Here is a 12595-nt window from a genome sequence, read left to right on the forward strand (position 1 = left end):
GATTTATGCGACAGGACAAAGTGGGCTTCCTTACGGGTGGCGAAATGCATCAAAAATGTTATCAATATGATCAAAACTTCTGAAAATATCGTTTCATATTTTCCGATCTCACTACCTCCGAGGCCCCCTAGTGGCCGAGGCCCTGGGCAGTTGCCCATGAAGCCCATTAGGATAACGCGTCCTTGGTGGTTAGCACTGTCGCCTCACAGCAAGAAGGTCCTGGGTTCGAGCCCAGGGGCCTTTCTGTATGGAGTTTGCATGTTGTCCGCGTGGGTTTCCTCCGGGTGCTCCGGTTTCCCCCACAGTCCAAAGACATGCAGGTTAGGTTAACTGGTGACTCTAAATTGACCGTAGGTGTGAATGTGAGTGTGGATGGTTGTCTGTGTCTATGTGTCAGCCCTGTGATGACCTGGCGACTTGTCCAGGGTGTACCCTGCCTTTCGCCTGTAGTCAGCTGGGATAGGCTCCAGCTTGTCTGCGACCCTGTAGAAGGATAAAGCAGCTAGAGATAATGAGATGAGATGAGATTTTCCGATCTCACTACCTCCGAGGCCCCCTAGTGGCCGAGGCCCTGGGCAGTTGCCCATGAAGCCCATTAGGATAACGCGTCCTTGGTGGTTAGCACTGTCGCCTCACAGCAAGAAGGTCCTGGGTTCGAGCCCAGGGGCCTTTCTGTATGGAGTTTGCATGTTGTCCGCGTGGGTTTCCTCCGGGTGCTCCGGTTTCCCCCACAGTCCAAAGACATGCAGGTTAGGTTAACTGGTGACTCTAAATTGACCGTAGGTGTGAATGTGAGTGTGGATGGTTGTCTGTGTCTATGTGTCAGCCCTGTGATGACCTGGCGACTTGTCCAGGGTGTACCCCGCCGTTCGCCCGTAGTCAGCTGGGATAGGCTCCAGCTTGCCTGCGACCCTGTAGAAGGATAAAGCGGCTAGAGATAATGAGATGAGATGAGATTTTCCGATCTCACTACCTCCGAGGGGGGCAGCACGGTGGTGTAGTGGTTAGCGCTGTCGCCTCACAGCAAGAAGGTCCTGGGTTCGAGCCCCGGGGCCGTCGAGGGCCTTTCTGTGTGGAGTTTGCATGTTCTCCCCGTGTCCGCGTGGGTTTCCTCCGGGTGCTCCGGTTTCCCCCACAGTCCAAAGACATGCAGGTTAGGTTAACTGGTGACTCTAAATTGACCGTAGGTGTGAATGTGAGTGTGAATGGTTGTCTGTGTCTAAGTGTCAGCCCTGTGATGACCTGGCGACTTGTCTAGGGTGTACCCCGCCTTTCGCCCGTAGTCAGCTGGGATAGGCTCCAGCTTGCCTGCGACCCTGTCGAAGGATAAAGCGGCTAGAGATAATGAGATGAGATGAGATGAGACTACCTCCGAGGCCCCCTAGTGGCCGAGGCCCTGGGCAGTTGCCCATGAAGCCATGAAGGATAACGCGTCCTTGGTGGTTAGCACTGTCGCCTCACAGCAAGAAGGTCCTGGGTTCGAGCTCAGGGGCCTTTCTGTGTGGAGTTTGCATGTTGTCCGCATGGGTTTCCTCCGGGTGCTCCGGTTTCCCCCACAGTCCAAAGACATGCAGGTTAGGTTAACTGGTGACTCTAAATTGACCGTAGGTGTGAGTGTGGATGGTTGTCTGTGTCTATGTGTCAGCCCTGTGATGACCTGGCGACTTGTCCAGGGTGTACCCTGCCTTTCGCCCGTAGTCAGCTGGGATAGGCTCCAGCTTGCCTACGACCCTGTAGGACAGGATAAAGCGGCTAGAGATAATGAATGGATGGAAGGGTTATATGACACATTTTGCCGTATAATGTTTGAACAAAGTGGATGGTTTGAGAATGAGGCAGAACATCTTTATAATGTACTGTAGTTCCTAGGAAGCCATTTTGTGGTTTAGGAAATGGGGTCCATATTTGTTGTTGTTGTTTGTTTTGTCTGTAACCGCTTATCCTGTGCGCGCAGAGCATTTTTTTAACATAGTTACTGGGAGACCAAATGGCCCTTAGGGCAGAGTCAATCCCGCCAGCAAAAATAGGGAAAAAAAGGAGCGATCTCACATCTTCAGATGTTGGTTTAAGTCCGACAATACATTCCTCAAAAAGGGCGTAGAAGAGCAAATTAATCCATCAACGTGTAGCATTCAATTTATTCCGGACCGTTAAAGACGCCGCCTTCCGCGTAGAATCATACGTCATCCTCGCCGCCATATTGGATAGGTCAAAGCGGAGAATAAAGATTAGCTGCGTTTAACTGTACCAACAGGTTTGCCGTCCAAACGAGATCACATGGGATTACCTTTCACAGGTGAGACTGGAAAAATACTTTTCATTGTATTTGGTCATTATAATGTAATTTTACGAACAGATTTTCCTGACTTTGTGGCTAATATGAAGTCTCGCGCATAATAGTTTATGCGCATGCGTCCTTACTTCTTCTATTGTTCTGGTGTCTCCGAAGGGACCGTCTTACAGTGCCCCTAGAGGTGTGGCATGTGTATTGCATCGTTTTCAGCAAGCGTTGCGTTGACATATGGACCTGATATTTTACTGATCGTTGCCCATTTGGACGCGATATATTTTTAAATAACATCTCGGTGCCGTTGTCGTGTGGATGTAGCCTGAGTGTCTTTGACATAACATTTGTGCTTGGTAATTGCTCTTGATAGCTGTGTAGTCACTGTCGAGTGTTTGTCTGTATGGTGATTGGTGAACCATTTTGCATCACAGAATATGCCGCAGCTAGCCTGGGAAATCCCATGCTGCTTTGCACAATCGTTTCGATCTGAAAAGACAGCATGGAAACTATGGTCTAAAGGCTTGCCTGAGTTAGGGAGCCAATCAGAGAGTGGGGAGGGGTGGAAAGACGGTGCCGCGTACTACTCGACAAACGGAAGCTTGTAGTTTATTTGGGACTGTTTACGGATCACATTTAACATGGCGGCGAGCGATACGAACCAAACTTTCGATCAAGCTTTGTCTTGCACAAACGGCAGTAATCGTTCGGTGCCATTGTTTTCCTATTTTTGTTTTGCCTTCTCTTTCTCTTTCCTCCTCTTCTTCGCCTCTTCGTCTTCTTCGTTGCTCTAACTACGTCACCGGGTACAACTGCCATGATTGGCCATGGGCTACATATACGCCAAATGATAGACATTCGCAACGTCCAATAAACGGCCGTTGACAATCGTAAACCACACCTCCCCTACGAGAAATTCAATAGGCGGATTCCAGACCATATTTCACTTGTGATATGGTCTGGTGTTAACCAGACTATGCCGCAGCGGTGCAGCCGCATGGATTCTGGGGCCTGTGATTGTATTGCCCAGACCAGTTGGTCTCCTAGTGGAAAATCCTTAAAAAATGCTCTGCTGTGCGGGGTCCGTATTTGTGATTTTTACAAAACAAGGCTCACAACACTCAAGGGTCCGTGTATCATCCGATCATTCAAGTATTCCATTCAATCTGGAAAATGAAAAACAAAAAAACCACTCAATATTTCGTTTTCCTGTTTTTCTGTATGACCAAAAAATGAGGGATTGGTGTTTGTTTTCCTTTTTCCAACTCAAAACAGAACAAATAATAAACAGGGAAACCAAAACAAAATAATAACTCTAATTTACGATTATTGATTTTCTCTATTCCCCACGCTACATTAGCCTTCCCATGATCCTCAGCGACAGTCCATCATCATCTCTGCGTCTGTGAAACAGAAAAATTGCATGTGCATGTATATATCAAGTAATTTATTTATACATCCTATTCATTTAATATATTAAGCTGTTAATGTTAAGCTGATGATCTCTTAATTATTATTATCTCAATATAATAGTAATCTGTACCCGAGTTGAAGGGGGATGGGGCGGGATGCCATCCCCCCGGAATAAAAAATGGTCAAAATCATCCCCCCTTTAAAACGGGCATCCCCCCTCCCTTCCCTTGAGCAATTTTATCAGTAAATGTGGACATTACTTCTATTTAACATTGGAATTAGAAATGCCATTCCACGTAGCTTTGCTGAAACTGAGCATACAGTAAGCTACCGTGAGAGAGGGCGCGCGCAAGCGAAGCGTTTGAGGAGGTGACAATCAGTTGGGGTTCCGTTATTTTTGATTTCATTCGGTGTCAGTGACAGCAGCGGATTGCAGCATCATGGCCAAGCGGAGTGGACAGCAAGACCTAAGCAAGTTCGGATTTAAGATCGCAAGAAAAAAACATTTCAGGGGGTAAGTCAAGAGTTACGAATATCAGTCACACTTTCTGTGAGCCCACTATCACGCTGTAAAGTTACCGATTCAGTTGCCTGCTGAGGTTTTAATAAATTATTTACCAAACGATTTAAAAGGAGCCTACCATGACTATGAAGTTGCACTTCAAATTGCACTAGTCATGGTAGGCTCCTTTTAAATCGTTTGGTAAATAATTTATTAAAACCTCAGCAGGCAATGTAAATGAACAACTGAATCTTTTCATATCAAGTCAATAGAATTTTTATTCAAAGCTGAACATTGGGAACATTGAGTTAAATACAGAGGTAGGTAGGGAACCAATAAGCTAAAACAAGCAACAGTAAATTGTAAATCTTCAGCTCTTCAGCTGTTGGTTCTCCTGCTTGCTCCTGTATTGTCTCACACTCCGGGTCCTCCAGCTCCTGCCGCACTGTGTTGCAGTTGCTGCCGACTGTCATCTGGAATAAAGAGCAGTGGATAAGATAATTTAATTAAATATAATTATAATGTTATTTCTGATTTATTTATTATCTGAACGAGGATTTGAGCTTTGAAAAATGACCGGATAATTTCTGTAACGTTGATTCCCGCTGTTTTCTAGGTCACGTGACACCTTAACGTTGACGGTTACCAAGGAGCTGCTTCGATACATACCAGCACTTTGATACATACTGGATACAAGCTAGCAAAATGAGTTAAAAGCAGGCATCTTTGGAAAGTTTCTTTGGAAAGGGGAAAAGGCCCATTGAGGAGACAGAAGAAGAGCCTATGACGAAGAAAAAGAAAGCTGCATTTTAGCAGACACTTTGTCGAGTCCTACACCAATCCTGCTCTGCCTTACATGTTGTGACCGGCTCTCTAATGAGGCAATGAAGCCTTCAAAACTGCTAGTGTCGTTAATTTTAGCCTTCCTGTCTTGAATAACACTTTTTGTTGCCTGAAGAATAACAAACGAACGTCCAGGCTGATTAAATTAATGGCCTTATACAAGAAATCAAAGCTAACATGAACCTGAGTAAGCTATCGATAGCTGGCTAGACTCCAAACTAACATTCATTATGATAGCTGTGTTGTTATCCGCCGCCCACAAATTAGGCGACATATCGGTAACTTTACAGCATGATAGCGGGCTCACAGAAAGTGGGACTGATATTCGTAACTCTTGACTTGCCTCCTGAAATGTTTTTTTTTCTTGCGATCTTAAATCCGAACTTGCTTAGGTCTTGCTGTCCACTCCGCTTGGCCATGATGCTGCAATCCGCTGCTGTCACTGACGCCGAATGAAATCAAAAATAACGGAACCCCAACTGATTGTCACCTCCTCAAACGCTTCGCTTGCGCGCGCCCTCTCTCGCGGTAGCTTACTGTATGCTCAGTTTCAGCAAAGCTACGTGGAATGGCATTTCTAATTCCAATGTTAAATAGAAGTAATGGCCACATTTACTGATAAAATTGCTCAAGGGAAGGGAGGGGGGATGCCCGTTTTAGAGGGGGGATGATTTTGACCATTTTTTATTCCGGGGGGGATGGCATCCCCCCCATCCCCCCTCAACTCGAGTACAGATTACTATTATATTGAGATAATAATAATTAAGAGATCATCAGCTTAACATTAACAGCTTAATATATTAAATGAATAGGATGTATGAATAAATTACTTGATATATACATGCACATGCAATTTTTCTGTTTCACAGACGCAGAGATGATGATGGACTGTCGCTGAGGATCATGGGAAGGCTAATGTAGCGTGGGGAATAGAGAAAATCAATAATCGTAAATTAGAGTTATTATTTCGTTTTGGTTTCCCTGTTTATTATTTGTTCTGTTTTGAGTTGGAAAAAGGAAAACAAACACCAATCCCTCATTTTTTTGTCATACAGAAAAACAGGAAAACGAAATATTGAGTGGTTTTTTTTGTTTTTCGTTTTCCAGATTGAATGGAATACTTGAATGATCGGATGATACACGGACCCTCAAGGTACATTCCGAACAAGATTTCAGAAATGTACAAAAATATCTGTTGACTTGAAGAATGCGCTTAAGAAGGAAATGTTCTTAAGACAGGATTGTATCCTGAAGTAAAATAAAAATATTTTTTGAAATGAAACAGTAGACATTTTAAAGCTTTTAAAAAGGTGGCCTATAAAATAATAATAATAACCGTATATCTGTTATAGTTCGAACACTCATTTCAGACAAAATGGCTGACGTTTGCATTTAGCAAAGAATTTTATATGGATTTTGCTAAACGCCGGAAGTAGATCTGTTTCCGGAAGTAGCTATAATGGCGGAAGTCGTCACGTTGTTGCCCTGTGCTTACTGAAAGGTGTCATGTGACACTCTTTAACGCGAGCAGAAACACCAGAGAGCACAGACAGAAGAGTTTGGATTTTTTTAAAAATATATAGATAGATATTTTTAGAGGGTTTAAATTCCCTCGTATATAAAAGCGAAGAAGGAGAAAGCGGAAGTCTGAGTGAGCTCGAGCTGCAATGGGGTGCTGTTACAGCAGCGAGAGCGAAACAGCCGAACAGGTAACTGTGTCTAGATGTGTGTTAGCATTTTAGCATGACAAGGACCAATTTCTCAGAAGTGTTTATTTCTAAAATAATTATATATTAAACTATCGTGCTGTATAAATACACGCGGTTGTTCCTGCAGCTGTCCTTCTCTAACTGTGGTGTTCGGTTAGCTTTTATGCTAAAGTTTCCAAACAGTTTAGTTGATTTGGCAACGCTAGCTGTGAGGTAATTCATGTTTGCGATTTTTTTTTATGAAAAAAAAATATTTCATGCATCTGTTAATTCTTTTTACATTTCATCCTGTTTAAAAAAAAAAGAAAGTTGTTTGCAGTCAGCGCTGTTTTAAGTGGAGTTCATTTCTGCGCATGCGCACATTATCCCAGCTCCCCTCATAAATACAATGACAAAGGGGTTCACTGTAGTGCACTTAAATAAGTGTCCCAAATGCTTCCAGGTAACAGCCCTAATCCCTTGTCGCTTCTCTTTCGCTACAGTAGGTCAGAGTTAGGCTAAAAATAGAACAAATCCTGATCTTGTCACTGAGCCACTCCAAACAACACAGCTGTAGTTGTCTCATCTCATTATCTCTAGCCGCTTTATCCTTCTACAGGGTCGCAGGCAAGCTGGAGCCTATCCCAGCTGACTACGGGCGAAAGGCGGGGTACACCCTGGACAAGTCGCCAGGTCATCACAGGGCTGACACATAGACACAGACAACCATTCACACTCACATTCACACCTACGCTCAATTTAGAGTCACCAGTTAACCTAACCTGCATGTCTTTGGACTGTGGGGGAAACCGGAGCACCTGGAGGAAACCCACGCGGACACGGGGAGAACATGCAAACTCCACACAGAAAGGCCCTCGCCGGCCACGGGGCTCGAACCTGGACCTACTTGCTGTGAGGCGACAGCGCTAACCACTACACCACCGTGCCGCCCAGCTGTAGTTGTGCAATAATTTATTCAAATGAGTGGGTTTCTAAGGTGACAACTCTTGACACAGGGACTGTGGGATGGAGTTTGAGCGAGCGAGTGTTAGATATTGATGTACGAGTGCAGAAAGGTGACTGAGTCTTAGTGCGCTGCATTTGTGAGTACAGGGAATAGTGAGCGAGATGGCATTTTGAATGTGAATCATACAAGGAATTTGCTTTGGTGGTTTGTTTGGACAGTGAAGATAAAAATAACTAAACACGTTTAAATAGGAACGGACGGAACACGTCCATTCCTGTTTAAACATTATGGATGGAGCCGAGTCACAGGAACATGACTCACGTTAAACCCTGCTGCCAACAACAGAATCACATCCCGTTCTCTAAATTAGTGCACAGTGTACAAGGAGTGTATTACTATACTATGAGTTATGTGTAAGGCTGTGTCCCAAGCACTAGTCTTTAATAAGAAAGCTCAAAGTGTTAGACCTAGGAAGAAAAGTCAGCATTTGGGACAGAGCTGGGTCAAAAAGACAGACGTGACTCTCAGATCTTAGGAGACAAACTTGTTTCTGTGGACTGCTGTTACCTATTGGGGACTGTTCGGGGCATGGAGAACACTGTCCTTTTTTTGGACAGTTGGGCTGTAAGGTTGTGTTCCAAATACCATTTTTTGGCTTTCATAGTCCATCCATTATCCATAACCGCTTATCCTGTTCAGGGTCGCAGGCAAGCTGGAGCCTATCCCAGCTGACTATGGGTGAGAGGCGGGGTACACCCTGGACAAGTCGCCAGGTCATTGCAGGGCTGACTGAGACGAACAACCGTTCACATTCACACCTACGGTCAATTTAGAGTCACCAGTTAACCTAACCTGCATGTCTTTGGACTGTGGGGGAAACCGGAGCACCCGGAGGAAACCCACGCGGACACGGGGAGAACATGCAAACTCCACACAGAAAGGCCCTCGCCGGCCACGGGGTTTGAATCCAGAATCTTCTCGCTGTGAAGCGACAGTGCTAATCACTACACCACCGTGCTACCTGACTTTCATAGTGGGGGCACTAATTCATATACAAGAAGTCCAGTGTTTGGGACAGACGCAAAATGTGACTTGGTGGGGGATTATGGGAATTCTGTACCTCATACACTTTGATACTAATTGTTCATGATGAATTGTGGTATTCCACACTTTGTACTGAGTAGTTTGTGACGGAGCCATGGGAAGCTTTTTCTTTTCCAGTAGGGTTTGACCTTGACTGACCTTTTTGTCGCCCTGCACGACAGGATGGAGACGAGCGCAAGCCGCTGATCCCGCACCCAAACCCGGACAGCAAACCTCCAAACGGGACGGAGCGGAACCCGGCCAACATCTCGTCCACCCGCACAGACGAGCAGGCCCTGCTGTCAATCATCAACAAGACTGCGCAGTGAGACAGACACACACAGAGGGCTGTAAAGCTAGTGTTCAGTTTATGTTCAGGAAACATAAACTGATTTGTCTTTGTCTTTCTCTCAGGAACATTATTGATGTATCAGCTGCAGACTCACAGGGAATGGAGCAACATGAGTACATGGACAAAGCCCGACAATACAGGTGTGTGTGTGGATACAACCATTAACACGCTATTGTGTGCATTAGGCATGTGTGTTGGGGTGAAATTCGGTCAGATTTCTAATCTCTGCTTGTTTGTGAAACAGAAATGTATATATTTTTTGAAACAAACAAGGATTGAGATTTTAAAAGTATAAATGTAGAGATGAAAAATCTTGCTTGGTGAAAAATGATCCAGTGAAGACTGGATTTTAGATCACCTGGCTGCTCAAGTCGTGCCCCAATGGTGGTGTGTGTCTGTGTGTGTGTGAGACAGCACGAAGCTGGCGGTGTTGAGCAGTACTCTGAGTCAGAAGAAGCCACCTCCTCTGCCCTCCCTCACCTCCCAACCTCACCAAGTGCTTGCGAGTGACCTAGTGCCCTACTCTGACATCCAACAGGTACATACCTGCACGCGTGCGCATGCGCGCACACACAGCGTATAGCTATTAAAGGTGCAGTGTGTTGATCTCTGTCTCTCTCGCAGGTGTGTAAAGTGGCAGCGTACGCCTACAGTGCCATCTCACAGATCAAGGTGGATGCCAAAGAAGAGTTGGTGGTGCAGTTTGCTATCCCCTGATCCTTTTCTCTCTCTCTCTTTCTCCCTCTCTCTGTCCTCATGCCCATTTTTTAGTTAACTAATCAAACACAGGGATAAGATCCACCTCTCGCTTGTCCCTCATCCAATCAGACGCACTCTTTCTTCCCAAGAGTGCTAAGCGTGTGTTTGGGTTTTTTTTTTTTTTTCCCGCCCTCCTTTCTTCTTCCAACACCTATGTGCAGCTAATGCTGAAGGTAAACGACTAAAACCTCTGCATTCCAGTCTGTCAAGGTTCAGTGAAGTTAGAATCTCAACCCTTCCCTTCATCATGTTTAACGATTCCAACCAATCAAGCACAGGGGTGATGGCTCTGTCTCCAATTGTCCAGTTAGAGGCTTCGTCCCTGCCGACACTTTATGCATGAAGGCTGAAAGTTAAAGAACAAAGCCACGCTCTCATCCACTTCCCCAGACACTGTGTGTTTTTAAAGGCTGATGCTAGAAGTTTAATCCTCAGCTGTATTGTCTCGTTCAATCAGATGCACCATTCCCCTGAGGGGGAAAAAAAATAATAATAAAAATACTCCTCGTGTTTAAAACTAAAACCCAAAAGACAAATTTCCCTGCCGCCTTTTCAGTCACTTGGATTTGGGGGGCGGGGGAATAAATATAACAGGAACTCGAGCCACAGCTGCTTTTGTGTTAACTTTTAATAAACCCACCAGGTCTAAAGCACTGATGTTTTTTGTTCGTGCGTGTGTTGCGACGGTTCCCATTTGAGCACGTTTTCTTCCTAAACAGATGGATTCCATTTTGTTTCTTTGCAGTTAGAGAATTATGATCTTGTTCCTAACTTGATCGCCGTTGCTCATCCCTTTCTGTGATGTCATCTCCATGCCTTTTATTAGAATTTTCTCCGTTTGTCACTTACCAGTTTCTACCCACCTCCCCATCATACCACAGCTCCCAACTAGAGAAGGTGAAAGCTAGCACGAGCATAACGCACTTGCAGGAAAGCCCTATCCACCCTCTCCCACCTACCTGAGCTGACAGGTGTGCGTGAGTGAGTTTGACGGAAGAGAGAGTATACCATCCCTAACGGATTGGGATTTGAACTCGCAAGCTCCTGACGAGAGCCCACAAGGGTGGAGTGACTTCTTAACGAAGGCCACAATCCAGATAGGAAGAAAATCAGTAGACGTTTCAGATATCGCGCTACCTTCATTAGATATTCTAATAGTTCATGAATATTCATAAGTCAGAACTGGGGGGGGAGCTGACTCTTGAACCCAGGAATGGTGAAGTGCTTTCCCCCCCTCCCCCTTTTTGAAATATTCATGAGTCAGAGATGATGGATGACTATTGGTGAAAGGCGAGGTAGAGGGTGCGAATTTGGGCAGTGTGACAACATGAGGAGGGCGGAGTTTGTGAATGCATATTCATGAGACAAGCAATGTAGGGAAAGGTGTGGGTTATTGATGATGCATGTGCTCGCTTAATGCTTTGCCGTAAATATTTTGGGTTTTGCACAAATGGAAAGGGTTGCAATTAAAGGGGGCGGGGTTATATTTGCAAATGTTAATGATTTAGGGTGTAGAGGAGGAAGCTGATTGGGTATTGGTGTTTTTTTTTTTTTTTGGGGGGGGGAGTGGTCCATACCATAATATTAGGGGTGGAGCCTTTTCTCTAAAAGATGATTTGCTGCAAAGATATTTTTTTTTGGACCTTTTTATGAGTGTTTTGCCAACTTCCTGAAATGTTTATAGGATTAAATGTGTAATGTTTTTTCTTAATAAATTACATTAATACTGTTGAACAGCAGAGAGAAGATGGGGAGTCGTTTACAGAGAGGGGGCGAGGCTGAAATTGGCTATATGATGTATGTGATTTTTGGCATGAATATGCCTTGAACATGCGAACTGTGTGTGAATGCGTGAGAGAAAATAAGATGGGGTGTGTGTGCCGTCTGTGAGGAGGAGTGTGCTTTACACATCCGTAGCCGATGTTTTTAACCAGAGTAGTGATGCACTTTTACCTTGCCTGATCAGTCGCTATTATGCACATGCCAATAATCCATTCTGATATTACGGTAACTGGCTGATCTTTTATCATAATTCATATTCCTGTATTGGGCTGTATGTAACTTATTTTAGTCATACTGACTGTCTTCTGTACAGAAATAGCAGCAGCAGACCAGACTGCGTCCTGATAAATCAATAAAGTGTTGAATATCGCATCATATCACATTCATATTATTGGCACATGCATAATTCCTATGAAATACATCACTGATTGTTGGATTTCTTTCCATAATCAAAACCTGTTTGTAATTATTTATTTTTTTTTCCTTTTAATGTATTTATGTGGGCTCACACACGTATGTGCGTGTGCGCACGCCTGTGTGTTTGTGTATAAACTTTCACCATGTCACAAAAGGGACTGAACATGCTGTAGCAGTTGTTGTTTTGTTTTTCTGCTCATGGCGCTTCTGTTTGATTTAAGCACTGTTAATACCTGCATATTATTTTGTTGAAGGAAATGAAGCATTAAAGACTTGTATAAAGAAATCAACTGTGTCGTCCTTTGTAAGAAAGTCGAGTCCGACACAATGTCCACCAAGGACGAATGGTGGTTCTGTGGCACCTTGTTGATGAGAGAGGTCAGAGGGGAATAGCTCGACTGGTTCAGGCTGACAGGAGGTTTATAGTAACTCGAATAATCACCAGTGGTGAGCAGAAAAGCAGCTCGGACAAATCGCAGCACACGTGTTCTGTTGCTGCTCATGA

The 12595-nt window shown here is 44.5% G+C and overlaps 1 protein-coding gene across 1 annotated transcript; it reads left to right on the forward strand.

The window, feature by feature from the left end:
* Positions 1-6519: 6519 nt before the first annotated feature.
* On the forward strand, positions 6520-12376 carry lamtor1 (late endosomal/lysosomal adaptor, MAPK and MTOR activator 1). Its single transcript, XM_060943320.1, has 5 exons — positions 6520-6751; positions 8963-9105; positions 9195-9272; positions 9547-9670; positions 9757-12376. The coding sequence occupies exons 1-5, from the start codon at positions 6710-6712 to the stop codon at positions 9847-9849; spliced, it is 480 nt and encodes a 159-aa protein (XP_060799303.1). The 5' UTR covers positions 6520-6709; the 3' UTR covers positions 9850-12376.
* The last annotated feature ends 219 nt before the right edge of the window (positions 12377-12595 follow it).

Source organism: Neoarius graeffei, chromosome 16 (assembly GCF_027579695.1).
Source record: "Neoarius graeffei isolate fNeoGra1 chromosome 16, fNeoGra1.pri, whole genome shotgun sequence".
NCBI lineage: Eukaryota > Metazoa > Chordata > Actinopteri > Siluriformes > Ariidae > Neoarius > Neoarius graeffei.